The sequence below is a fragment of the Fukomys damarensis genome, unplaced genomic scaffold, assembly GCF_012274545.1.
Source record: "Fukomys damarensis isolate Sample0158 unplaced genomic scaffold, DMR_v1.0_HiC HiC_scaffold_38, whole genome shotgun sequence".
Lineage (NCBI taxonomy): Eukaryota > Metazoa > Chordata > Mammalia > Rodentia > Bathyergidae > Fukomys > Fukomys damarensis.
The window spans coordinates 69,210,147-69,237,793 of record NW_022900950.1 but is presented as its reverse complement, the minus strand read 5'-3'; the positions used below and the strand labels follow the sequence as shown (position 1 = coordinate 69,237,793).

At 38.1% G+C, this 27,647-nt stretch overlaps 1 protein-coding gene across 4 annotated transcripts in view; it reads left to right on the top strand.

Annotated features, from left to right (window-relative positions):
- Inpp4b (inositol polyphosphate-4-phosphatase type II B) overlaps window positions 1–27,647 on the top strand; it is a 943,087-nt gene that overhangs the window by 692,938 nt on the left and 222,502 nt on the right. For 2 of the 4 annotated variants that reach the window (XM_010639876.2, XM_019209903.2), the window contains exons 10-11: window positions 4,725–4,778; window positions 12,711–12,790. In XM_010639876.2, coding sequence (XP_010638178.1) covers window positions 4,725–4,778; window positions 12,711–12,790 — 134 coding nt within the window. Of the gene's footprint in view, window positions 1–4,724; window positions 4,779–12,311; window positions 12,373–12,710; window positions 12,791–27,647 lie in introns of those variants that run through there. The other 2 variants (XM_010639877.2, XM_019209904.2) reach the window with 2 other exon arrangements.

Below are 27,647 nucleotides of genomic sequence, written 5' to 3'. Positions count from 1 at the left end.
CTTCTTGATCATTGTAGAAGACAGAATCCTAAATTAGGCCCTGAAATTGCTGCTTCATGGTTTGCATCCCTGCACAATTCTCAGGCAATATAACGGCAATAGAATTTGGCCATGCTATATGGACCAGTTGACTATAAGAAGTGTAAGTCATCTCTTATAGAAATTGATAGTAGAATGGTAGTTACAAGAGGCTGGGGAGAGTAGGCTGGAAGGCTGAGCTGGGGCACGTTGATCAGTGGGTCCCAAGCTACAGTACCAGAAGAGTGTGTAGTTGTGTCCTACTGCATAGAACACTGGTGGCGAACCTATGGCACACAGGCCACAGCGGGCATGCAGAGCCTGTTCTGTGAAGATGTCATGAGTTGTATGAGTTTTTTTTTTTTTTTTCTAAACTAAAACCTCAGTATCCAGGTTAATTGCAATGTTGGCACTTTGTGATAAATAAGTGGGATTTAGGTTGTGGTTTGGGCACTGGGTGTTTAAAAACTTCAGTATCACTGGCATAGAACAACTATGATCTATGTTTCAAAAAGATGGAAGGAAGGATTTTGAGTGATCTCACCATAAAGAAATGATAAATGGACATATTTAAAATGATTAAAACGTTGTTCAGGAATGGAGTGTAGCTCAGTGGTAGAGTGCTTGTTAAGCATGTGCAAGACTCCAAATGGGACCCTTAGAGACACATGCACATGCACACGCACAAGTATGTAATATTCAATGTGTGCACGTGTTTAAAGAGTCACATTGTACCATGTTAATAAGATTACAGTGTTATATTTTTGTATATTGGTTAGAAACGAATTCAATTTAAATTAAAATTGAAAAAGAAAGGCAGATTATCTGAGGAGAGCCTGACCTACTAAGGTAAACTTTCACAAGGGATTCTTCTGAAGACAGATGCAAAGTACAAGAAGTCTATGACCCAAAGGGAATTCTCTACTGCTAAGTTTGGTGATGGAAAAGGCCACCCACCAAGGAGTGGAAGCCTGTGGTACTAGCAATTTAAAGTGGCTCAGCTCATAGCCATCAAGAAAATGATGACCTCTGCTTTAGAGCTGCAAGAGATTTGATTCTGGTGGTATCTTTAGGGAATGTGAAAGCAGAACTTTATCCTGAAGGTAAATTTAGTGGGATTTTAAGCTTCTGAGGTCGATGGAGGAAGAATTAATTTGCTTTATATGAAATTATGAGTTCTTCAAGAAGAAATGTATCACATAACCTTTCACATGAGCAAACCTGTGAACCAGGATGCCCTTGCCTTATTTGATAGCATACAATTCAAGATGAAAGGGCTTTGGTCACGTTGTCAACAGACCTTCTTATGTTCCAGGAAAAGACAAGGAAGGGTTTGGTAAAGAGAAACAGGGGGAAGAACGGCCTATAAGACCAAAAAAGGGGAAGTAAATTCCTAAGGAAAGCAGAAATTCTCAGGAGGCCTGACACTGTCAATGAACTGGAATGTGCCAGGAGCTCCGTGACAGCGGTTGCTTCACCCCTTTCTCATCCGGAGGCCCCATCTAAATTTATTCAGCGCCTGTTACATTGCAGTGACACATTTCCCCCTCATCACCACCTCTTTGTCTCTCCGGCTCCCTCTTTCTCGTTCTCTCTCCTTCTTCCTTTTCCCCTCCTTTCCTCCCGTGCTTCCCTCCTCACTTCCTCCCTCACCCCCCTCCTTTGTTTCGCACTTTCTCTCTCTTCTCTCTGTGTCCAGTGCGGTTCTAAGGGAAGGAAAAGATGTAATATAGCAACTTTCTGGGGTGAAATAATTCTCTCGAGGTAAAGTGGGATGATTCCAGGGACTCTGACCACATGAAACACCTATCCTAATGCCTCCACTGATTTCTTTTTACCTGAAATAAATTAAATGAGATAAAGTTCCACTTACAAACGTAATGGACAGTGCTCTACAGCAAATGATCCCAGCCCATCTCCCACACACTGAACTCCAGTCACTTCATTGAAGCCCACTATGGCATCATCAAAATATGCACTCTTTCCTGAACACATTTTAACTCTTACAGTTTTACCGCAGTCTTATTTTAGAGCAGGCTTCTTGCTTTATCATATCCTTTTTTGTTCCTAACTCACGCTCCTCCTTCAAAACTCAAAGTACCACTTCTCCTGTGAAATGTCCACTGAGACTCACAGACTGAATTTTTCTTCAGTCTAAATGCCCAGAACCATTGCCCATATTTCTGTTTAACACTCGACTGGGTTGTTATACATTTGTCCCATCCATTGGACTCTGAAGTTTCAAAGAGAAAGAAGGGGGCCTCTTCCACTGACAAAAAGCCTGTCACGGGGTTTGTGTTGTGTTCACTGCTACAAGGGACACATCGTATGTAAGGAAAACATCACTGAGGTGTTACCTGTGCACCATAATGTCAATGATATTAACTTAAGTGGAAACATTTTAGAACTAATTTAAATGACATTTCATATGAAAATCTGACTTGAGAAAATTTAGAATCAATTACAAAAGTTTTAAGTTCCTCTGAATTGGGAGTTCTACTCATGATTTAAAGATGTTCCAATATAGAAAAATGTGACAAACATGTATTTATATTAATTCTATACAGTGGACTTAAGGGATTTGAAAAAGGAAATTCATTTTCTTCATCTGTCTCTTCCTCACTCCTTTCTCTCCCTTTTACACACACAAAACACACATACAGAGAACATAACAAATCAGTCCAAGAATATCTTTTGGTTATTTATTTTATAAAACTTTGAAATAGTCTTTTTGTTCTATATTTATTCATACTGATAAGGAATGATGAAAATATTATGAATCTAGAAGTTTAACAGGCCATTCAAGAATGTTAGTATTCTAACTTTGTTCAGCATTAATCATATAGTTATGTATAGACATACATAATATAGATCAAATACCTTATACAACTCTATATATGCTGAGCCTCACTAATTTATGATTTTTTTTCACTTTGTCAGCAAAGCATATCCTTTTGGAAAATGTTATTTGGGTGTCATTTTTAAAAATAATGTTTTGTTTTCACTCTATATAGTCATTATATATAGATAAATAGAGAGCTGAGTAGATCGTATTTATGTATACCATATATATAGCAAATATACACACAGTATCTGGTTCATCTGGCCCACTAGCCTATAATTTCTTTATCCTTGGAGGGCAGCCAGTGGCTCTCAAATAATGAGACTGAACAGTATGACTCAGCCCAAGAGTGTTAATGTGGCTCCTAACACAGATGCTCTTAGCCGGTGAGTGCTCTGCTATGCAATTCCAAGTTGAGCGTGTTCTATAAATTGTGTTGTTTACTCTGCTGGGATCTCTCCTGGCATTTATTTTGTGCTCTGGTGAACAATTTGGAGCCATAATGACTGACAAATTGTGCAAGGGATATGGCTGGATCTGTCATAAAGAAACAAAGAAAGAGCGGTAAGCTGTAAGTTGAAAGGCACGTTTTGCCATGGATTGTGGCTTTTTTTTTTTTTCAAGGAAATGGAAACTGTGCTAAAAATCAGCAGGCTGTTAGGAGCTGGTTCAAATCTTTTGACATTGTTAGAAGTATTATAAGCATCCCTTTATCCGGGAATAATTGACCTGCTATGCACAGGTGATTTGGGGACTTAAAGGATTTGAAGAAAAGCACAATTTGCAACACTGTACGTCCAAAGAGATCTTGTTAAAATGACCCCCTAAAACGTTGATCCATGAAGTGCTCTTTGGGCTGTGGTTTGCCCTTCCTCCCTGGTGCCCCCTGCTCTCCAGTTACACAGGATATGCTTGCATACTGTATTCATTTATCTGATTTAGCTCAACTTTCTTTTAGTTGAAGTAAAACTAGATTTAAGCTTTAAGGTTTTCCTTGCTTTTGCTACTCTTTTTGAAGTGAGAAAGATGCTCATGAATTTTATTTGAAAGATCTTTTTCTTAAGATAGCTGTAGACTCAATAGGCCTCTATAGATGCAGAAAATCTGGGAGCAAGGAGCACCAAAAGTTTGAAAGTGTCCTCTGGTAATTCTCGTGTGCGTCTAGGATTGAGAATCGCTACTGACTAGAAGATACGAATACATCATCCAGGGAGTTGAAATTTCACTTAGGATTCTTATTTGAAAAGTTTCTGCCCCTGAGTAATTGTTTGACACTGTTTTCTGTCCCCAGGTGAGAGTTACATTTCAAATGAATTCAAATGATACTGTCTGATAATTTGCCCCAGAATTTTCACATGGGAGGGGTATCCTATTTGCAAATTTTGGTGTTCATTAAGAGAATATTTATTGAGTACAATGCATAGAATTATTTTTTCTATGCTGCCTCTGTATATCTCCTTGAATACTGAAAGAAGGGTGCTCTTTGAAGAGATTAAAGATGATTCACCTAACCCAAGTATCTCTGTATTTGACGAGGAAGTGATGGCATAAGACTGTGTTTAGGAAAAACGGAAAGATGAAAATGCATAAAAGGAGGGCTGCGGGTGTAACTTAGAGGTATGGGGTTTGCCAGTCACACGAAAGGCCCAGGTTCAATCCCCAGCACCTGAGGGGGAAAAAAAGCTATCAAAAGACAGTTTTATTGTGCTACAGTGGTATTGAGCACGGGTGCCTTTGTTAATGATTAACCAACAGAGTCTGAATTAATACCACGCAAAGGAGATTGAAACCCAGCACCTCTGTGAAGCTTCTTCACTAGTTTCTGCTCTGAGGTCACATAGAAAATGTTTATTTTTCTCCACAGGTTCGAACCAGAGTCCTATCTGAACATAATAAGGATTCCCCACCAGAAGTCGGGGTAAGTGTTTCTTATATTTCCAAAAGCACACACATCATTTCTAAGTTAATTGCTTGAGTTTTCTGGCCTCCTGTCTGGTAGCTGACAGATGAAATTCAGTTAAATGAGCAGGCACTGTCATATTTTTGCTGAATTGCATGGAATTCATTCCCTGTCTCCTGAAAATCATCCTCCAAAGAATTTATATTGAGTTCAGCAGGCTTGAGCTGAACCTAGATATTGCCCTGCAGGTAGCTAAAGTGCAATTTGTAGGCAACATTTCTGGACCAACAGGAAACTAGTGAAATTACAGATGTGGGCCATACCTCAGTAGGAAGAGAGCAGAGAAGCAGCCATGGGACTGTGAGATTTTTCTGTCTCCTACCATTAAAATGTTGAACTGCAGGTCAAGAAAGGCCGCTACTAACACTTAGTCCAGTGTTGGGAAGTCCCAGTGAGGCTTTCCTGCTGCACGTGACCATTGCATCTCTAGCCTTTAGAAACTGGAAAAGCAACCAAGTGCTAGGTGCTTTCTGCTAGGAAAGGGCGAAAGTAGAGGCTACTGAAAAGAATACAGTGCATTCAGAGAGGAAAAAAAGCCTCGGGGCTGGGCTAACTGAAAGCCTATTTGAAATCCTACAGGGTCTTGAGCATCTTCTTCCATTGTGTCTACAGCCTGCTATGAGAATCCACTGATTTGTTTTCCACTGACAGCAGCCTCTTCCAAACCTACCAAAGAAGTGCTCCAAAAGCTGCACCAAAGTGCAAGTTCAGTTGAGTGAACCCTGTATCAGTTATCTGAGCATCTGCTAGTGAAGAAGGAGAAGGGAAATAGACTCTTGTGCCGAACACAGCTTCCAATTTTTCTGGGGCCAGAATCAGCAATTCCTTGCAGTCAAGTGAGACTTTGTGCTTATTTTTCTGCCAATTACTTTAACCTGGTATGTTCTATCATTCCCAGCTCTGTGCTTAGACATCTCGGGCCTTCTAGTAGTTGGCCCAGTGTGTCCAGCAGGTCCTCCCCAGTCTCCCTGTTGCTGCTCTGGGTTCATTTTCTTGATCCCCTTACCCACTGCTACCACCCAAAGAGCCTCTTTCAATGCACTTTCTCATCACACCCTGTTCATAGCTGTCATAACCCTAAAGCCCCTTTTAATTTGTTGCTACTGATAAGGATAGTGATGTGTCAAGATATATCATTTGCTTATTAAAGTTGGAGGAGAATGAGTGTGTTTATTTTTCTTCTTTAACTCCTCATCCCCCCAGCTGTTCTTGAACCCCACCCCTCTTGAAGATAATTATATACCTGTCTCATTGTATAAATTTCTCCCTGTTTTTCTCTCACTCAAGTTCTTGGGAATCCACCCCATCTATTAAATCTTGAGTCTTTCCTCTGATTATATTTCCTTCAGTCTCATCTCTTGCTACGAGCTCTCTCTGTGACCCTAGTGATCTGCCGTGAAGGGAGGAGAATATCTGAGTCTCACGCATGTTCTAGTCCTTCCTCTCTGGTCAGCTGCTGTGGCAAGGGAAAAGGAGTAGGGAGGCAGAAGCTCCACTGTGTTTGCTTACGGGAAGGACACAGTTTCCTTTGTGCTGGTTTTGATGTTTCCCAGTCTAACACTGCCCATCAGAGTCCTCGTACAGCAAGCATGGAAATGCTGGCTCTCCTGTGGGGTACAAATATACATATTTCTGTGTGGTTTTCCCCACTGCCTGTTTCTTGCAGTGGAGCGTCGTTCTGGACCAACTTCTGTCATCGTCTACCTCACCCAGTGCTCTCTTGCTGTGGAGGACCCCTGATTAAACACATGGCTCCAGGTCAAACACTTTCTGCCTTGTGCATGTGACTGACAAGAGGGTCACATGGAAGAAATGCAAACGGCCTCACCAGTGCTTCCTCTCGGCCCCGCCGTCTCTCTACTGACTCTTGCTCTAATCCCAAATGGCACCAGACACTAGAGAGTCAATTTCTGCTCCTTGGAGTAGGAAAAGATGATTTTGACCCCTGCAATCTTTCGAAATGATTTTTATTTTTAAAGAATGAGACCTTTGGCTTTGGGGACAGAATTGTCTTCTGGAAAGATAAATAATAAAGAGATTATTCTCATCTGTATATTATACTTCATAAAATACTGACTTCCTCTCTTCTGTCCCTACCTTATATGAACCAGATGTTTTGTAGCTACTACTAGGCCAGTTTCTCTAAACTGGCTCCTCCTTAAGCATTGGAAAAAGTTACTGGATCCAAACAATAAAGGTTGTTTGACCTTACAGTGGGGTCTATTTTTTCTCCCCATTAAGTTTACTGGTACATTTAAAGCAAACATGCATGATATGTCTTGGTTCTTGTTTGTTCCCTATGCCCCTGCCCTCCCTTCACCTGCTTCACCCTTCCCTATTTACAAAGACTTTGCTTCCATTTTTTCGTATTTTTTTCTTTTCCCTTATTTCCTCTTCCCTCCCCTTCCCACTTCCAGTGGGGTCTATTTGGTATGTTCCGTCCTCATCTTTGACAGAGATTCAGCCATAATTCCTGAATCCCAAAAAAGTCTCAGTTGCCATTCTGTGACACATCTGTTTCATCAGTTGGGAAGGTGTTGAGAAACTGGTAAACTAACAAATTGCTCCTTAAGAGTAGTGGGCTGGGCTTTCTCATTCGGGGTAAATTTTACAGAGTTGTAGCTGCTCAAAAATGACTTCAAGGACCAGGGATTTACCTCGCAAGCGCAAGGTCCCAAGTTCTATCCCCAGTACCAAACAAACAAACAAAAAGTGACTTCAAGCAAACAGATGCTGTGCATTTTCCTAGTCCTCCTCTCTTAGTGTTTTTCCAATCTGGATCTTACATCAGCAGGCATGACATTCCTGGTCAGAAGAATGATAAAGAACAGAAAGCTCAGATAGGGTCACCCTGCTCCTTCAATTATGAAAAGCAATAACTTTCTGGGAAATCTCCCTTGTATACTACCCCTTGCACACCACTGGGAAGAATCAAGATTTTTTAAGTGAAAAGAAAGAGATTAAATTAACTTTAATATATTTTATTTAGCCCCGTGCATGCAAAATATTATTGTTCCAAAATGTAGTCAATACAAAAAATAATGTTATGCTTCACATTTGTTTTAATGCTAAGTAATCTAAATCGAGTTATAGTTTTAAACTTTGATAACATCTCAATTTTTACATTTAGGCTAATACTATTCATTGGAAAGTAGTTGCAAGAGTTTGAGGGGCACCATACAAATTATACTATAAAGGAAAGTTATCTAGTGAATAAAGACTCTGTGAAACGAATGTGGGTGATGACATTTTTGACATGTTGTGGCAATTCTATGGGGCTTCACCTCCTCCAGTTTCCTTAGTGGTGTCCTGCGAGCCATTGTGGGCCTGTGACATGGAGCTGTCAAGCCCTGGTGACCAGTCTAGAGGTCTACAACTTACTTCAAGTCCCTGCAGAGGCTGGCAGGGTAAACTGTTTACTTGCATGCTTCCCATAGAACACTCAGGGATGCCCTCCTTATTCACCCTTTTTGATATCACTCTCCAGGCAGGTGAGAGATGGAAATCATGCATCGAGCCTTTTAATGATCGTTTGCCTTGGGGTCCGGGCACCCGAGTAATAACTGCGAGTGTTGCATTGTCAGGAGTAGGCAGGAAAGGTCAGAGCCACATATTGTGCAGACAGAGGGCCAGTCAGAGGGAAAGGAACTACCACCTGTCCTGGAAATGAGGCACAGCATGATGGGGATAAAAGAATGCTGGACAGAGAAGCAAGAAACCCTGATTCTAACCGGCCTCCCTGCATTTTAACCAGTTATGTGAGGGCATGTAAGCCAGTTACCTCTCATGGACCCCTGCTCCTTTCTGTACTAACTGATAAAGCCATGAACTTTCACATCCTGTAAACAAACATTCCACATAATTTAATACACATTTGAGCTATGTAGAATAATAGGTAATTTTCCTCAGCAATGACAACTGTATGGGTTCTTACCAACTTGTGTTTTTTCATCCTTTACCTAGAGTCTCCTTTAGTTTGTATTTTCCTGAATCTAATTTTCATTTTCACAGATGTATTTTATGTTTGCCCTGGAAGCATTTCCCCTTCCCTTGTTTTTCTTCTTGTTCTTTTTAGTGTTCTGTCTTTTCTAGAATGTTTAATGTAGACAAAGATCCTTCTAAGGCATCTGATTTCTGGGCATATTATCTTAATCTCTGTGCAACATAATATTTATGGTGCACTTCCTATTTTCCTGTCAGTGAACTAAGTGCTTTGCCTGGCCTACTTTAAGTCTCTAAACAGTAACTATGAGAACGGTCCAGATATTATGCAATTTTGAAGGCAAACCTAAGGCCCTTGTAGTAGAGTCATTGGTCTGAAAGTACATCTGACACAAGGAAATGACAAGGAAACAAAGTCCAATGATTGCTAATCAGTGGATAATGAGCCTGAGGCTTGGCAGTAATTTAATTATCCACATTTCCACTTTTGGACAGAATAACTAATTTAGAATCACACTTCAGACTTTCCAGTTCCAACTTGAGTAAGTCCTTACTTTGTTGTTGTCTTTTTTCCCTGATAGCCACGTCACCAAAAAAGATATGGAAAATATCATCCCTTGAATTACTTTTGAAATATTAAAACTTTTGAATAAGTTCTCTTAAATTCTATGGTTGTAATCACAGTGACAGCAAAGACAGCTTAGCTTTCTATTGTCATTCTTTTACACTAGTGTCATGTGCTGTTTTCCCCTACGTAGATATTTGGATCTCAGAAAGAAGACTGATTTCTTTCTAATTCATTCTCTTACAGTGTGTCGAATGAGTATTCACCTAGATGGACCGTTTGTGTTTTAGTATCGAAAGTGAGAAGGGCCCTAGCTTTATATTTAGATTGGGATGAAGCAAACAAAGAAAGACCTACTGGAGAGTATAAACACTATATATTGTCTTTAAACTCGGGGGTCTTATTAATGGCCTTAACCCTACACAGAATCCCAAGGTGCAATTACTTTTAGAAGGAATAATATAACATTTGTACATATGTAACACTTCCCCAGCATGAAAAGTTTTCATAATGTAATTCTGTGATTCCATTACCAAAGTCTTTTGCTTTTAACAGATTGTATTATTTCTGAAGGTAATGATACTATCCTGTGAGACCGAGCATTTTTGACTGACAGTTGTGGTAGAAAAGCTTGACTTGTGGTCATTGTTCCTGGCACACTGCAGGCACTCAGAGTGAAGCCACAGACTCAGTACTTAGGCCCTGTGTTCCAGATGTTGGCTTGGCTAGGTGATGGATAAGTCACGCTCCCAGGAGCCCCTGGTCTGGAGGGCAGGAGGAGCATTCAGTGCCTTGTGGTCATCAATTGTACTTGCAGCTGTGCCTTATGGTGTGTCTGTAGCTTATGTCTAAAAATAGCCATTCCACCTGTCTCCAGTTGCTGCATTCCACTCTGGGGTGTTTGCTGCGTTTCTTGCTGAAAAGACCACAATAATGTCGTGACATGTGCAGTTTACTTTGTTAATTCTAAAGTCAGCCATACCTACAAAATCTCCAAAGGCAAATGGGAAAGAATTTAAAAATTGGGTGGGGGGCACAGTGAGATTTGTGATCTGTTGAGATGTTTTGCCAGTCTGAAAACTATGTGAAAGGCAGAGCTTTGAATTAAAAACACTGAGATCAGCAAGAGAAAGTGAGATGTACATTGATTTAAACTACAAACTGATGAAATGAAATTTACTACAATATTATGTAGCCTGTACACTATAAAATTGTTTTGTTTTCTCCCGTTTTGTGAATTACTGTAGTATATAAATAACTGCAAAATGAGCATTTTTCCTAATGTGTAACAAATTAACTTACAGCTGTATCCGTGTCATTCATTCGTTGTCAGTAAACATTGAAACTATTTTCATGTGCCTACTGTGTGCCTCACAGAGAGAGTTTATGGAAAAATAGATAAAGCTCCCTCTGGAGCTTCTTATCTCAGTTACTTGAGGGGAGTAAAATAATCATTAAATACACAACATTGCCAATAGAGAACCATACACCAGTATAGAGAAGAGACCTTTTGAATTAAAAACACTGAGATCAGCAAGAGAAAGTGAGATGTACATTGATTTAAACTACAAACTGATGAAATGAAATTTACTACAATATTATGTAGCCTGTACACTATAAAATTGTTTTGTTTTCTCCCGTTTTGTGAATTACTGTAGTATATAAATAACTGCAAAATGAGCATTTTTCCTAATGTGTAACAAATTAACTTACAGCTGTATCCGTGTCATTCATTCGTTGTCAGTAAACATTGAAACTATTTTCATGTGCCTACTGTGTGCCTCACAGAGAGAGTTTATGGAAAAATAGATAAAGCTCCCTCTGGAGCTTCTTATCTCAGTTACTTGAGGGGAGTAAAATAATCATTAAATACACAACATTGCCAATAGAGAACCATACACCAGTATAGAAAGAAGAGACCAGCAGAGTGTGGGTGTGAGAGAAGGGTGCCCCTTTGGATAGTATATTCTGGCAGGTGTCTTTAATGTGGTAACATAAGTGCATATGTTAGTGGCTTCTCTACGAGGAATTCGGCTACCTGACAAAAAGTCAGCACAATTCTGCATATTTTGTTGATTCACCCCCTTAATTTGCCTCTCTGCCTGTTTGACTCTCTCTTTGCATCACTGTTCCAATCTACTTTTATCAGTATTTTCTCCATCTAATAATGTATCCGATTCACTTGTTTGGGTTTATCCTTACTAAAGCTAGACATCCTCAACTTCAGAACTTAGTTGTATTTGCAAATGTTTGTCTTTAAACCTTGTGAAGCAGCTATTCTAAAGTTTTGGAAAGAGGTAAGAAGTTCTGACTTAAAGATTTTGTTCATAGCCATGCTCAGCTGAGGTTTAGTGTCCACATTCCTTTTTATATATGGAATAAATTCCTATTTTCTTCTGAAAGTATCCAGTAGACCTCAGCCCCTTTAAATCCAGCTTCTTACTCAATTGTAGTCCCACAGCAGAGCTGTGACAAGAAAATGCCCTCAAAGGGATAACCTTGACCTTCTGTAGAGAGTTACACAGTCCTAGGAAGCAGCACCGGTGATAACATGGGTTTGCTTGCTTATTCCTTGCCCTGACGAAACAATGAGAAGTACTCTTCGTGTTACTTAGACCTTACTATTTTGACTTTTAAATCAGAAACATCCAGAGACATTAAAAAGATGGAAGATCTTTATTCTGAAAGAGAACAAAACTTAGGGTTTTATTCTTCACATAGAGTCAAACACAGTACAAGGCAAATACTCATAGGTAAGAAAACACCCTGCCTGATAAGTTTAAAAAGCAATGTTAGAAAATGTAACTGAAAAAATTCCATTTTTGTGTGTGTATTGGAATGAAATTGCCCCATGCTAGTGAAGAAATAACAAAGGAAACAAATGCTTTTGAATGTTTCTGTGATGGGGGAGAAATATAGCATTTCCATTTATAGCTTGTACAGAGTCCCACACAAAAATAGCTCCAAGAAACAGATTTGCTCATATCTGGAGTACAGTCATTCCTGTCAGTGACTTGAGTAAGTCTAATAAGAACAGCGACATTGGTAAATATTGAATGTTTATCATCTTTTCTTTTACTGTAGTTCTTATGGGGAGAAAATCACAGTTAGTGGAAAGTTCTGGCTGCTGTATCTTACATCTTGTCATTTTTCAGGCTATTGTTTTCTTTGCCTTTAACCCAATGATGTGTTTTCACCCCTCAACTTCACCTCATGAGGTGGATGCATTATCGATGGTTGTATTTCTGTCAGTGAAATATTTGTCAGGCTAATAGAATTGATATTTTATTCTTCTGAAGATGGATTTTGTGTAATTGGTGGGACAGGTCAAGTATTAAGAAACCTGGGAGTTAATGAAAACCATTTTTTTTTCTTATTTTCAGCAGAGCTTCTTGGGGTATGCGAGTTTTAAAGTGGGGGAGCTGCTGAAGTCCAAGGAGCAGCTGTTGTCCCTGAGTCTGAGGTGGGTTTTGTCCACAGAACACTGCTAAAGTGGGAAACTTGTGATATATGCTGAGGGCTGGCTTCATTTCTAAGTCACAGTTCTTGCAGATGTTGGGTGTCAAATCTTGAATGGCCGTATATCCACTGCAACAAGTTACGGTATTAGAAGTGACAATTATTTAAGTTCATGTTTCAGGTTATGAAATGTCATTCAGTCTTATTGGAAAATGATATTACATTGTCATTCTAGTAATGAAACACTTTGAAAGAAAATATAAATTATCATGTTATTAAGTAAATTTACAAAATATTCTTCATAAAATCAAGTAAGTTTTAGGCTTGATATATACTTGTTATTGGCAACATTATAGCTTTGTGATAGTAGAGAATGATTTCTAAAGCTTTTTTGTTGCTGTGCTGTTAAACAGAAAATACTTATATATGAAATCTGACTCAGTGGAACAGTAGATCACAATTTTAAGTATGCAATTTGATATTGAACTTGACAAAAACAATCTTTGGGAGTTGCAGAGAATCTTAATACAAGAATATTAAATAGAATGAATATTTCTTTTAAAATTTATAATAAACTTTAAAATAATAGTCTATTGTTTCTAACTGTATAACTTTTATAATTCTATACATTTAGGAAATACTACCCTATAATGTTTGCCTAGTAGGGGTGGTTACAAACATTTCATAGAATATAATAAAACATTTAGAATATTTTATTTTAGTGTAACCCAAAGACTACTTTCAGGAACTAGATGATGATAAGTTTCTTTGTCCTTCTTCCCCCAAGAACTTATTTCCAACCAACAGTTTATTTGATCCATGATGCTAAGGCTTATACTGGAACCTATAATCCTGGCTTCTCTTTTTTCTGGCTTTTTTTCCTTTTTTGTTTCTCCTTATAGCTCTTTATTTTGAGTTGATAGTATAATATTGAAAAAGTCATACTCTAAGCAGAAATGTAAGTGTTGGTGTGTTCTAATAAGGATTCCTTTAGATTGTCTCTTAAACATCTCTTGGTAGTACATTTTGATTGGGAAGACAAACAAAATTTTTTGTAGTTATGTGATCTGTTCCCCAATAATTTTTCCCTACATTATTATGTCCAATGTGAAGTATAAAATGATCCATTAAAAAGGCTAGCTGTCAATGGAACTGATACCCCACCAGATATCATAGCACAAATGCAGGGACTGGCCCTTGTGCCCAAATTTCTTGACTAAAAAACAACAACAACAACAAAAAACTATCTTTTCTTTTTTGGTGCCTAGCATATAGCAAAAGTTTAATAAAATCAAGCATGGTAGGACACATCTGTAATCCCAGCACTGTGAGACTGAGGCAGGAGGATTATAAGTCTGAACCCAGCCTGAGCTTGAATTCAAAACAACTGTCTACATGTTTTCTATATCAGATTCGTTTTTCTTGTTCGTAGTCTTTAACCTCAGCAGCATAGGGCATGATAGCGCACCATTGTGACACTGGTCTGAAACAAGAATCAGGGTACCAGACATATTAGTGAAATTAAAAACAGTGAACACCTACAATGTTTTAGAAAAGAGATGCCGAGAGAAATGCCAAGGTTAGACTTTCATCCTTGAAAAGAAAAGTGAATATAAAAACTTCAGATTTAGATGCAAGTAAGACGTGTTTCCACTTTATGTCTAAATACCTCAATTGCTAGTCATTTGGCCTTCACTGTATAAAAGTAAAACAAATTCAACAACAAAGAATTGAGTTTTCTGAAGAAATGTTAATTTTAGCAAAACAGTTTTGAAATGGCTAAGCTATTTTATTTTTCCTCTTTTTGTGCTTTGACAATTTTGTGGGCCCAACAGATTATAAATTTACTATAACCTTTTCTTTCTGATGCGAGATTTGTTGTGGTTTGTTTTTGTTTAGTTAGTTTTTCTAAAATTTCTGGGGCAGTTTACCTCCTTTCCATCTTAAACACTGAGTTGAAAACATGTTGGGTCAGGGGCAAGAAACTTTTTTTTTTATTATTTTTAAATATCACTCTGTACTGATTATTTCTGTATTTTATTCCTTTTTTACACCAACCATTATTTTTAATACTATAGAATTACACAGATTCACAGGAAAAAAGGCCAAGTTTTAGGTAGTATTTTAGGAAGGTAAAGTTGTGTTTCACTTTCCCAAATAGGACAGTTTGGCTATGTTCTCTGCCCCTTTGAGTGCCACTTACTGGCACACTCACATTCTCAAGGTACCAACTACAGTAGTTTTACAGTGCACCCAAGTTTAACGTGGCTACTGGATATGTTGTATGTGTTTTAAACTGGAGTTATTTTTCTTCTCACAGAAAATGTGAAAGGGCAGGAAATGTGTGTCAAAACTTTAGATTTAGACTTGAATTTCAAGAAATACGATATTGTATATTTTTTAAATTATGAGCAAAATTTCTGCATGTATTAGAGGAAATGACTAAAATGCATGAAGTGGTATCTACTCATATAAATCATCTTCATGTAAATGCAGTTTGCTATGTTTTTTTCTGAGTGCCCTGGCTTCCTAAGTGGAGGTGGTGTCTTTAGTATTGATGTCTCTGCCTTCATTTTATATCTACTTTATTCTGCTACTTTATGTTTGGCAATTCCTGTCTTCTTTGACTTGTTTTATAGCTCAATTATATTTTCTGTTTTGTTCTTTCATTCACTGCTTTATCATCCTGATTTCTGTGCTATACTATAAATAAGGCAGAATTCTTTTATAGAGAATTACAATTTTAGGCATGAAAGACGTTGGACAGTCTTATGGTAATGATAATAATGATACTGATAGTGAGAAAAAGAACAAGAACAACATGTTATGTGCTTTATGCCCTCAGAATATTAGAGATATCTCATTGACCCTTGTCAAACTAACCTATGGTATTATTATTTTCTCCATTTCATAAGTCAAACTGAGATGTAGAAAGTACTTAAGTAATTTGAGCAAAGCTGTAATACTCATAAATAGGAAAGGGAAGGTATAAAACTTGTGACTGTGGTGCCTGTAATATTAAGGAATCACTTCCTGTCTCCTTCAACAGAGGCTAAACCTGAAAGTCAGTTTCACACATTATGTAGTCACGTGTTAAGCGACTTAATTAACAGAACAAAGGAAGGACTTGGGGACAGGACCACTTATTTGCTATTTGTTTGATTTCATCACTATGCCTGGTCTTATATAGGTGATGACTAAATGAGTTATAACATGCCATGGATAAACTGGAAATGTTAAACAAAGTGGCAGGAACTGGGAGCCAGCCTTCTGGGTTAACAGAGATCAGAGATTGAGGGACTCCTATGAAATCTGTTCTCATTCTAGAACTATGACATTAGCGAGACTCGGTCTATTAGACAGCTTTCTTGTCACTGAGTCACACAGCCTCATTACCACACCTCAGAGGAAGGGGGTCTAATTGAGTTCACAGTTTCCAGACATTCAATACACAGTTGACAGGCCCCAAGGCCAAAACATCATGGTGTCTGATGTCGAACAACAAAGCCCATTAGTTCAGGGCAGTTGGAAAGCAGAACAGAGGAATAGTGTCAGAAACTGGCTAGGGATGCTATATAGTGCCTGAGGCAGTGCCTGCAACACCCACCCAGACATACCTAAGCATGTGCTTTACTTAGCTACTAGATGTTTCTTAACCATCATCAGGGTTAGCAGTTCCACTTGGCGTGGTTTGCTGCCTAACAACTGGGGGCTCGGTCTAATCTAAATCTCTGGATACCATACACTCATGACTTCGGAACATCATAATATTATCTTACAATTTAATAACAGGTCAGATCTGGGACTGGATTCATACTAGCTGTCAGGGGAAATTACTTCGTTCTTAAAGTATTCAAACAAGCACAGAGGCAGACAACAACAGAAAAGAGAGAAAAGTGAAAGTTCTGTCCCTTCTCAGAGGGGTGAAACGGTTGGAAGTGTTTTAGCCTGGTCTAGACTTTGTTGCATGCCTATCTCTGATGAGTTTCATTCAGTGCTCCTTCCTTCAGCAGACATACTAAGAATTTCTCATAAGCGAACGACACTGGTGGGTGCTTCAGAAAAGTTGAAAAATGGCAGCAAGATAATATTGTTCAGTTAATGTTATCAATAGCATGTTTCATGAATAGTCTCATTATTTATGGATCATCTACCACCATGCAGGGACTCTGTTGGGTACTTTGTAAGCATTAACTTAGTTTATCCATGTACCTTTACCGTGCCTGTTTTTATAACAACTTGTATACGATCCTACAGTTGATGATTGTACAAGTGGGAATGAAACACAGTTAAGTCTGAGTTCAAAACTTTTGTTTTTATATTGCTGCCTTATGGAAAGCTTCCAATTTAATACAATCTTCACTCTCTTCTACATTTTAAATTCCATTATTTAGATTGTTTAGGGGCCTCAGCTTCTTAATGCTTTATCTTAAAATTCGATTTCATGTGCTTGTTGTATAGTAGAGGTACAGTATTTATTTGTTGGAATTTTGATTCATGATAATGACTTCCTTATATTTGTATGGATATTATATGTAAATCTAGTACCAAGAATGTATTTCTGGGCAGAATCCATCTAAATTGATGCATGTGATGCTAAGCAGTAGAGCACATGTGAGACAATTATCTTTCAAAGCAATAGTGAGTGATACTGTAATCTTGAAAAGCTGAACACCTTACTTAGAATTCACGTGTGTTTCAGTACTGGCCACTTCATTCTGAACCTGTGCCTTGTCATAGAAATTTTCAGGTAATCTATTTTTATTTTTTTTCTTAGTACATGTTTGTAGAGCATAATGATTACATTCATTTTGGGAAATTAGTACATGTATAGAAGGCACATGGTATGCCATTTTATCTCCTTCCTCTCTCCTTTGGCTCCTCCGCCCCATCTCTTGGGATATATTTGTGCATGTTTGTAGTATGTGATGATCCTGTTCCTTGCAGGAACTTGGTACATGTACATACCACAATTCTCCTTTTTAAAAAATTGCCATTTCCCATAGTAGTTCCCTTCTCACATGCTAAAAATGTATCTTGCTATATCCTATTGTCTATCTTTATTTTGCTCTTTATAACTTGGATTTCTTATGCATAATCTTAACAAGAACTTTATCATTTCTTTTCTGACCTCTACATCTTATGCTGCCCTCTCCAAATTAAGCAAATATTTGTAACAATTTTTCAGGGTGGATGTAATAAAAGATTTTTCAACATTCAGTTGTGTAAATATTTATTCACGACAAAGAGACTCTATCTTTTCATTTATTCTGCCACATCTCCAGTAGTGGTTTTGTCAAACAAACAAGACTGATGACCCTAAATGGATCATAGTGTTTTATAACATACAGATGTATAGGAGAGGCTAGGAAAGAAAAAAAATAAACTTTAATGTTTTTAAATTTCCCCTATCTTATGTAGCAGTTGTATGTGGACATGTACATGCGTATATGTGTGCATAAATGCATGTCATAGAATATGTGGATGGATATATATTTGTATATATTATATATGACATTATTTTAACATTATTTTCCTTTCTCATAAGCCATGAATACGAATTTTTGATTGTTATCAAATACATGAGCTTAGAATAGGTAAGATCAAGCTTTGAGGCTTTAAAGTTATTTTTGATGTTTTACTACTTAATTTTATTGTAAACACACACACATGCAAGCTCAAGTTTGTTATTTCTTGAAATAAAATAACAGCAAATAAACAAAACAAAACCCACCGATTTTTAATAGAATCTCCCAGTCTTGTTCTTAATTTAAGAGCTGGAAGTAGGGATAGCGAGAGGCCCTATAGGCTTCTACATGAAAGCTTTCAGGGTGGAAAAGGATGAAGCTGTTAGAAGTGTCTCACAGGTTGGGAGGCCAGGGATGTTTTATTGGCCATAGAGCAGTGGATCACAGGAATTTTGTTCCTCAAATCCTCTACAAGGGTCTGGATCCCTAAAGTGACTTGAGAAAAATCTTGCCATGGGTTAACAATAGGGTTTTAAACGATGAAATTTTTTTCAAATGAAATTAAATTTTCTTTCACTGCTCTTTTGTGGCTCAGAAATAAAGATTAGATAACTTGTGTTATATTAAGCATAAGATTCATTCTTTAAAGTATGTGTAGAGTAACTGTTTCTATAATGACATCTCTTATAAGCATCTATTTGAACTTCGGAGGTGATTTAAAAATTCTTATTAAGCCACCTTAATAGCCATGTGTATTTTATTTACTCTCCCTTCTCTTTTACTAGCTTCTACTTAGCTTTTCTTTAGCCATCATTCACTAGGATTTTGCCAGATAATTCTGCTGATAATACTAAGAGTAATGTATGACGAAAATATTTTCTATATTAAATAAGATCAGTCAAAATTAATTTGCAGCCATCAGCCTCTTTGGGAAAGAGTAGAATATTTGTTATTAATTATAAAACAGTAGTATTATATTTCACTGACTGAATCCATGGGAAGGTAGAGGATGAGGACGGCATATAAATAGCTCTCTTAATTGATGCTTTTGCATAAAAAATTAAAAATGTACATCCAAACCCCTGAAAGCAATGCACTGGAATGCTTCGTTTTTCTCTTTGGAAGTGAGCTAGCAGGAAACTGGAGTGTGAATAGCAAACGCCAGCTCAGGAGTCATCTAGATGCACTACTTAGGAGAGGGCTTCGGAGCCCAGAGAATCCAGAGCACTCCCTACACTGGTGCTCCCCGCATGAGTCCAGGGAAGGTGTCAGGCAAGGCCTGCCAGCTGGTCTGACCCTCACTCACACCTTGTCGCCATGCAAGCAGAGCAGCTCTTCTCTCTTTGAGACTTATAATGTATTAAACATTTCAGATTCTTATTTAATGTTCTAATAGCTCCATGTTCTAGGGGACAAGAAGGTAACATTGTCTCCGTTTCACCAGTTAGCAAATGGAAGACTTCCTAAGGTCAAACCCATGGAATGGCATGGAGAACAGAGGTTGCTATGCTGATAGCAGGAATTCCTCAGAAACTATGTGTTTCCTTTAGCATCTTGCATTAAATTATTCTAGAGACACAAAGGGATCTTGAAACTAGCATTTCAACTTCTTAAAATCTTTTACAGAGAGCTCAAACTCTGGTTTTCAGCCCATCTTCAGATAGGTCTAGTGTTAGGAAAGTATTCCTGCCTATATTATCCCAAGTTCCATCTCCTTGCCATGGGCCCAGTGCTTCTTCACGCAGTGACGTAGCACAAACTCCCCTTTTCTGTGACACACTGAAAAACACTGCTTTTGTCCAACTTAAAGTGCTGGCTTCTTTTTACTGAGGAAGAAATGTGAGGGAGTAGAAAGAGGATTTTGGTGCCAGATTTGAGCTTGGGTCCTAGCTCTGTCACCACCTGTGTCACTCCAGGCGTGCTGTTTATTCTCTCTTACATCTGCTAATGGAAGCAGTAATGACTTTTCCCCCGGAGTGGTTCTGGGCAATTAATAAATGCAATGAGGTTCCAACAACTGCATCGCATTAGAGAAAAAAACACTATAAATATTGTTTCTCTTTTTTCTCACATTAAACTGACTAGTTCCTTCAATCATCCCTTAATCTTTTGCTTCGTTGCTTATTTAGTGTGTTAAAAATTCGTTCTTACTTAGAATGTGACAGCCACAGTTCTCTAAACTTGGCTAGTGATGGAGAGGTTGATTTATCTTTGGATCCAGACAAAACAGTTCTTTTATCCAAGGAATAGATTCTTACCTGAAAACTAAATTCTAGTTAGTCTTTCTGACATCATATTTGGCTCATATGAGGCAGCAGATCCCAGCGGGTGGCAGACAGAGAGAAGTTCCTTTGGTGGAAGCAGGCAACAGACAAAATCAGGGTAAGATTTGCTTTGACTAAAAACTTGACTATTGAAATCAGGCCAAAAAATCATGAATGTAACACAGGATGTCAGTTGCTCTTAGAATTTATTGATGCATTTTATTACTCAGTATACCAAAAAACTGCCCACAGATGCAAATTCAAGTCACATTTTTCTGGGCTAGACTGTGGGAATGAAGGGAGAAATACACAGAAATAGGGGATCAGGTTATGAAATTGATTTTTTTTTAAGTAATCATGTCTAAAGCCCTATGGACACAATTGCTTAACATTCTCATAAAGCTCTTACATTAGTCCTCTTGTAATATCAGTTAAAATTTCACTAATTTACCATAGAATTGAAGGCACACAAAAGTGAGATTAAGACAATAAAGAAATAGGAAGAATATGTGATTCAGAGACGCCAAATCCTGGCTCTTCTATACTCTAGCAGGATGGCAGATGGCTCTGAGACTTAGTTTTGTCATCTGGGAGATGGGGATGGTAGTGGTATCCCTCTCCCAGGGTTTGTGATAGGGGTCACATGAGTTACTAGTGTGAAATAGAGGTGTGCTTGGCAAGTAGCAAATGCTTGATAAATAATAGTTATTATTTTTATTTATTACTTGTCTCTAATCTCAGTCTTATTTTTAGGAGAGAGTTAGATATATTGTACACAGACTGTCTGAAATGGTATCTGGTGCAAAACATGTGCTCATCATACACTTGTTACTTAAATTATTATTAATATTATTAGCTTTCATTCCATGGGACTAGACTTGCATTTATAATTTAGACTCTACAGTGATATATTTTGCATTTTTTCTTTATATCATTGATGTATTTTCATGAAGCTGTAGGCATGAGCATGGAAACCAGTTAGCAATTTCTTGGTTTGCATTAGTCAAAAGATGTTGGTTTGTCAGATTGCAAATTGGTCTAGAGTCCTCAGTCATTGAAGGGACAACACAGAGTACACTTGAGGAGTTCCTCCATTTGTATAGAAAGCCTGAAATCTTTCCTCTTTGAAGGTGCAAATCATATAAAGTCAATATCTGTACACAAAGCCCTACCTGCTTGTGAAGTTTGAGAGCTAATTTAGCTTTAAAGATGATTTGCAGGAATAATTAGCTGAAAGGAATTATATTTGATCTGAAAACTTTGTATTAGATTTCCCCATATCTATCAAAGACCCTTTAAATGTTATCTCAGTTTTTCTATGCTCTTGACACATTTATATTAGCTCTTTCCAAAGTTTATTTCTTGTTATACTAGTATTTTCTTGGTATTTAATGTATGTTCTTTAAACAAAAGATTTTTGTGGCCCACTATTTTTTAAAATCGTCTAATTTTTGGGAAAAAAACAAAGTTGTTTTCTCTCTGTTGGATTTCTCAGAGCCTCTGTTATCTCTTACGACTCTTTGGCACTCTTGGAGGACACATGTCACCTACAGCCTTTCTTAAATTGAGTTCAAGATGATTTCTTCACAAAACACCTTTAAAAAGATTATTAGACACTATGTCCTGAAATAAACAGTTACATAGCTCAGAAAATCCTAATTTGAAACAGCAGTAATAACAGTATTTTCCAGAGATTTAGGTGAGTACTATCCATATGGATTTATCCAAGCATAGCCTGTAACGCACACTTCTGTAGGGTGGCAGGTGGTCTGTGCCCAAGCGAACCCTCACTCCCACATGACTGCACACAATCCCTCACACACTGTGTTCCCTGCCTTACACCTTATTGACAGCTCTGTGATAACTTGAATTCATGCCATGGACCTTTATGGATACCAACTTGTAAAATTTATATAAACTGTATAGACAGAAAAAGACCTGTAAAATACACAATTTCTTTTTTATTCTTCGTAGGCTGATTCTTTTAAGATTTGATAAATGCATACACATGTATTTTCATAGTCATTTAATATTGTATCTCTTCCACACTGAACCTTTCCCTCCTGAGAACTCTTCTATTTAATACTTTTCCTTTATTGGTTAAATTAAGAACTAGATTGCTACAAATCTCAGTATCATTTTCAGCTTTTCCTTCCTGGAATTGTTATCTGGTTGTACTTTTTTTTTTTCTTTTTTAAACTTTAATGCTATCTTCCTCTCACCTACAGAAGCCTCTCTTCCACAATGAACACAGACCTGAATACACATACACAAAGTCTTTAGCAGACATACAGAATGTTCCCCATCTGTAGCCAGGCATATGTCTGCTTTTTCACTCTCATCTTTAGCACACACTTTACCCTTGACACTGCCTACTACTTCCTTCCACTTATAGTTGTTGATGGCTATTGAACACATTTCAGTGTGAACTCCAGAGTTTCTCATATTTCTCTGGAATTTCCTGTTCTATATTCATTTTATTTCAGCTCAGTTTCAACTTCAGCAACAAGACAGCACAGTAGTGTTTGCGTGTACAGATAGTACAGCTTTCTTTCTTCCCTTCTCTGATGTCCACTTTTTTTTTTACCATTTTTGGTATCTCTTACTTAATGGATGTGTCTTATCCATCTTGAAGACCACCTACCAACTTACTCTTACTGGAAATCAAGAGAATTAATTTGCCATGGGTTGGGGAAAAGGTCTAGCCACCATCCCTCTCCATTGCTTATCATTGGCCGCTCAATTTCCTGTCATGAAATGACTTATCATAAGACTTTTGAGTATAAACTAGAACAAGTAAGCTACAGCTCCTCAATTCTGCTCCACCTACTATGACTCTATTTCCAATGACTGTTTCTTTTGCTTTTCCATATATAAATTGTTAGTTCTTTAATATGCAGATGTGAGAGACACTGGACCTACTACCCAGAGAACATTTTGAAAGTCACCTGCCCCCTGACAATGAATTTCCTCTGTGTCCTAGCCAAGGAAGAGGAGTTCCTACTTTAGTTCATTAAGGGAATTCACTGATGCCTGGTGTTCTAAGGCGTCCCATCTCTGTCTCATGTGAAAACAATGTGTCAATGACAGATTGTCTGCAATGAGGTTTCACTAAGTCCTGAGCTACATTTGATGTTTCACTTTGAGACAGGGTCTCACTGTGTTATTAAATTACCCAGCCTGGGTTCAAACTCGGATCCTTCTCCTCAGCTTCCCCGAATACTGGGATTCTAGGCATGTACCACCACATTTGGAAAGATAAATGATTATGTCAGAGAAAGAAGAATAATAGTCTTTATGGTAGATAAGGAATCATATAAAATACATGAAAATATGTTAAATGAGAATTTCAGAAAGCATAGGAGATCAAGAGAAAAAGACAAAAATGTGCAGAATAAGAGAGAAGAAACAGTTGACACACATATCCTGTTTCGTTGAAATGCAGTCAAGATTGATACATGCAGATTGCTCTTCTCAGTGCTGTGCTACCAAGGCAGATGGTTGCTTTGGGCCCAGCCAACTGTTTGATGGGTGATTCACTAGTTTCCCTGATCAATATTCTTGAGCTTATTAGAATAGGATAGAAAACATTAGATAATTAGGGCTTCTTTTTATAGCATTGTGTTGCACTGATGATCTTGTTACATTATGTCAGTTTCAACACCTTGCACAGAGCAGATTTAAAATTAACCAAAATGATGAATGCAGGTTTAATTGGACCTGACCTATGTGCTACATAGGTCAAATGATTTTCTTGTCCAAATGCTACTTCTTTCTAATGTGGATAAGTGTAAATTTAGAAGTAAACAAACACCCATCCCTTTAGAACTGAATATCAAATATTATCAGTAAAAGACCACAAAAGACCAGAGCCAATAACTTCAATTTTTATGTGTTTTAATCTTTCTCAATATTTCCCTGATATAGTCTTTCTCAGTGAATGCAGGTTTAAAATCCTAAACATACAAATGGCATTTAGTGGGGATTATTTTTCTCTTACCTGGAGTCAAATTGAGATTTGTAGGGACTCACACACCAAACAAAAGAGTTAATCTCTGAGGCTTCTTGGTTTGCTTGTTTGTTGGGCACACTGCCGACTAATACTAAATTTCTTGGCTACTGGAGTTTGCCTGTAGTCCTGGTACAAATGGAACATCTCTGCGCCCAATGCTGTGGCCTTCAACACACTGCAAGGATCGGGCTGAGATGGTAGGTAATGCAGAAGAAAGTTATAGCCCAGTTCCAGTCCTCAGGAGGTGATCACATTGTTTATATTTCCAGTCTGTCTAGTAATGACAATACCAATAAGATGAGCGTAAACTGCAGCAACACATAAAGAAAACCATCCCTTTGTATTTTAATATCGTAAAGAATAAAGTTTACTCTACTTTACCCCATCTTTCCTGGAGGAAAGATACTATGGAGGTGATGTCATCTTTCTCCTCTGCTTCATTTGAAAAATGTACTGAGACAACATAAGATACAGAAAGGCTTCAGGGTCAGAAAAATTGAAAAAGAACACATAGAACCTGTTTTATAATATTTGTTATGAAATTGTATTATTTTCTCCAAAATTGCCTTTGTGATGTCTGTAAATTATTTGACTCCAGAACTGCTGGTCATGGCACTTCTGATGATGAGGCAGAAATTTGAGACTGAATGCTAAGGTAAATAAAAGATAGGAATATATGTTTTTGGAGAGAATGTCCCTCTTATTCACAGCTTACAGGGCCATTTTCGAAAAGGGCTTTGCAAACTTTCCTCTATTCCTTCTCTATGGAGAGATGGAATAAAGGAAAGCTAATGAGTTTCTACGTGGTAAGGAAGGTTTCCTTCTGGAATTAATTTTAAGAGGTGGCAGAGAGGTTATGAGTAGAGAACAAACAACATTTATAATAGCACACGGGTGCTCATTCCGGGAAAAGGTTCCCATTTTATTTTTGAATCATGCATATCCATAATCAGCCTCATAAAGCTGACTCGTGAGGTTCCAGGGCTGACCACAGCACTGCCTTGTAGATATGTGGATTCCCCATGATGTCAGCTGTGAGACACACCAAGCCACTCCATTCCTGAGGACTGTCGTCTGCTTTCTGCCACTTACCAGACACGACTTCAGCCCATACAGCACGTTTGTGCTCTGGTTATCTCATCTCTAAAGTGAGGGATTCAGACTAGATCTCCACCTCCCTAGTGCTGGTTGCCTGAGAATTGTCTCCGTCTCTGTCGGGGATGGGGTGAAATATGAGAAATATTTGAGAAACCCATGAGGACCTTCACCAGGACAAGTTTTCAATCCTGATTAGAAAACCTCTGTGTTCTTTGAGGGATTAGAGTTAAAGAAATCTTTAGGAAAGGGAGGAGGGGATGAAGAGAGGGCAGGCGTAAGGGGAAAAATGAGAACCAAGACCTGTCAGGTAAAGGTACAAGATCCCAATGATGAACGTAGCTGTACTGTGTACCTAAAATGTACCGATAAACTCAATGAGGAAAATAAATAATAAATCTTTAGAAACAGGGATGCTCAGTGATGTTCTCGGGACAGCTCACAATCATCATCTATAATTGGGAATAAAAGTAGCATAAAACTCATAAGGTTTTCTCTAAATAAGTGCATGTACAATGCAGTTGGTACAGTTCCTGGCATACAGATCTCTGGGAGCCTTAGTCACTGCTACCATCATCAGCATGATTGCAGTGATCTCCGAAGGGCTTTATCTCACTTTGAAAATGAATGTCCAGCCACTCCAGGCTGTTATACTTGTCTTTAATCACCCCCTTCCTCACCTACCCACGGTCAGCCTGGACCAGTGAGTGGTCAGTGCGAGGCTCAGCAGAAAGGTGACTTTTGAATAAATCCTCGAAGGAGAAAATGACTAAGTGAATTTCAGTTTAGAGTGGTGGCAGTGATGGTGGTGGGGCTGGTATTTCAAGCAAAACAATAGCTAATGCAGAAGCAGTAAATAAAGAATTTGCACGATGTACTAGAGGAGCTTTAGGGTTCTAGGAGGCAAGAGTTGAATGAGCAGAATAAAGAGTGTTAAACGAATGAGGCCAGGGAGGTGGCCAAATTCAGTCAGTAAAGGGATGAAAACTGTTTTATCTGTGGCACCCTTCACTCTTAAGTAAAGCCAAGAGCCACAGTCAGATTTTAAGTGAACCAGTGATACAGTCTGACTCCTGTTGGTAATAGTCAGACTACAGGAGGGCAAGGGGACCAAACAGGTAGCCTGAATCTAAATGCAGGTGAGGGGTGTCCATGGCCTGAGCAAGGGAGGTACTTTAGAGGTGGTGAGACATGGTCACATTCTGGGTTCATTTTGCAAAAAAGAATGAACAAGATCTGATAATGCACAGATAGGAAATGTGAGAAACAGAAGGAAGAAAAATGGGTCCAAAGATCTCGGTCTTGATTTTGAGAAGAAGAGAGGCGCTGCTAGGTAGGGGAGGCTGCAGTGTAGCTGACTTGAACAAAGAATGGGGGTTCACTTCTGAACATTTGCAGGCTCAGAGGAGTTAAGTTTGTAAGAACCAGATAACGAAGAGAATAATGAAGCAATGGAAGCTGTATTCAGGAAGAGCCTATGTTTTTCAGTGAGCAAAAGGAGAAAATTATCACTAATGTTTTAAAATTCATTGATGAAAGACTGTTTTAGAAAGTATCTGTTCGGCGCTGTCAGCATTATCCTGTCACATATCCATTTATTAAGCAATGACAGGATGGAGGAGAGCATGTAATAAAGATAAGAACATGGGACTGATATGTAAGTCATGGAAATATGGCACTGCAGAAAATTTACTCAGAGAGGCCGTAGATGAAACCAAGGATCCTTTTTGTATCCTTTCTTCTGCTGCTTCCATCAACAGTCCTGACAAAAAACCGAAACAAAACAAAAAGCAATTTACTGCATGTTTGCACAGATTGCTTCATGTAAGCTGCAAACTATCGTATAAGACAGGTAATATTACCATCCCCATTTTATAGAGGAAAAAATTAAACTTAGAATTGTCAGGTAAATTGCTGAATACTACATTGTTGGTACATTCCAGTAAAAATGAATATATATATATATATATATATATATATACACACACACACACATATATATAAGAAAAATATTCATAAGCC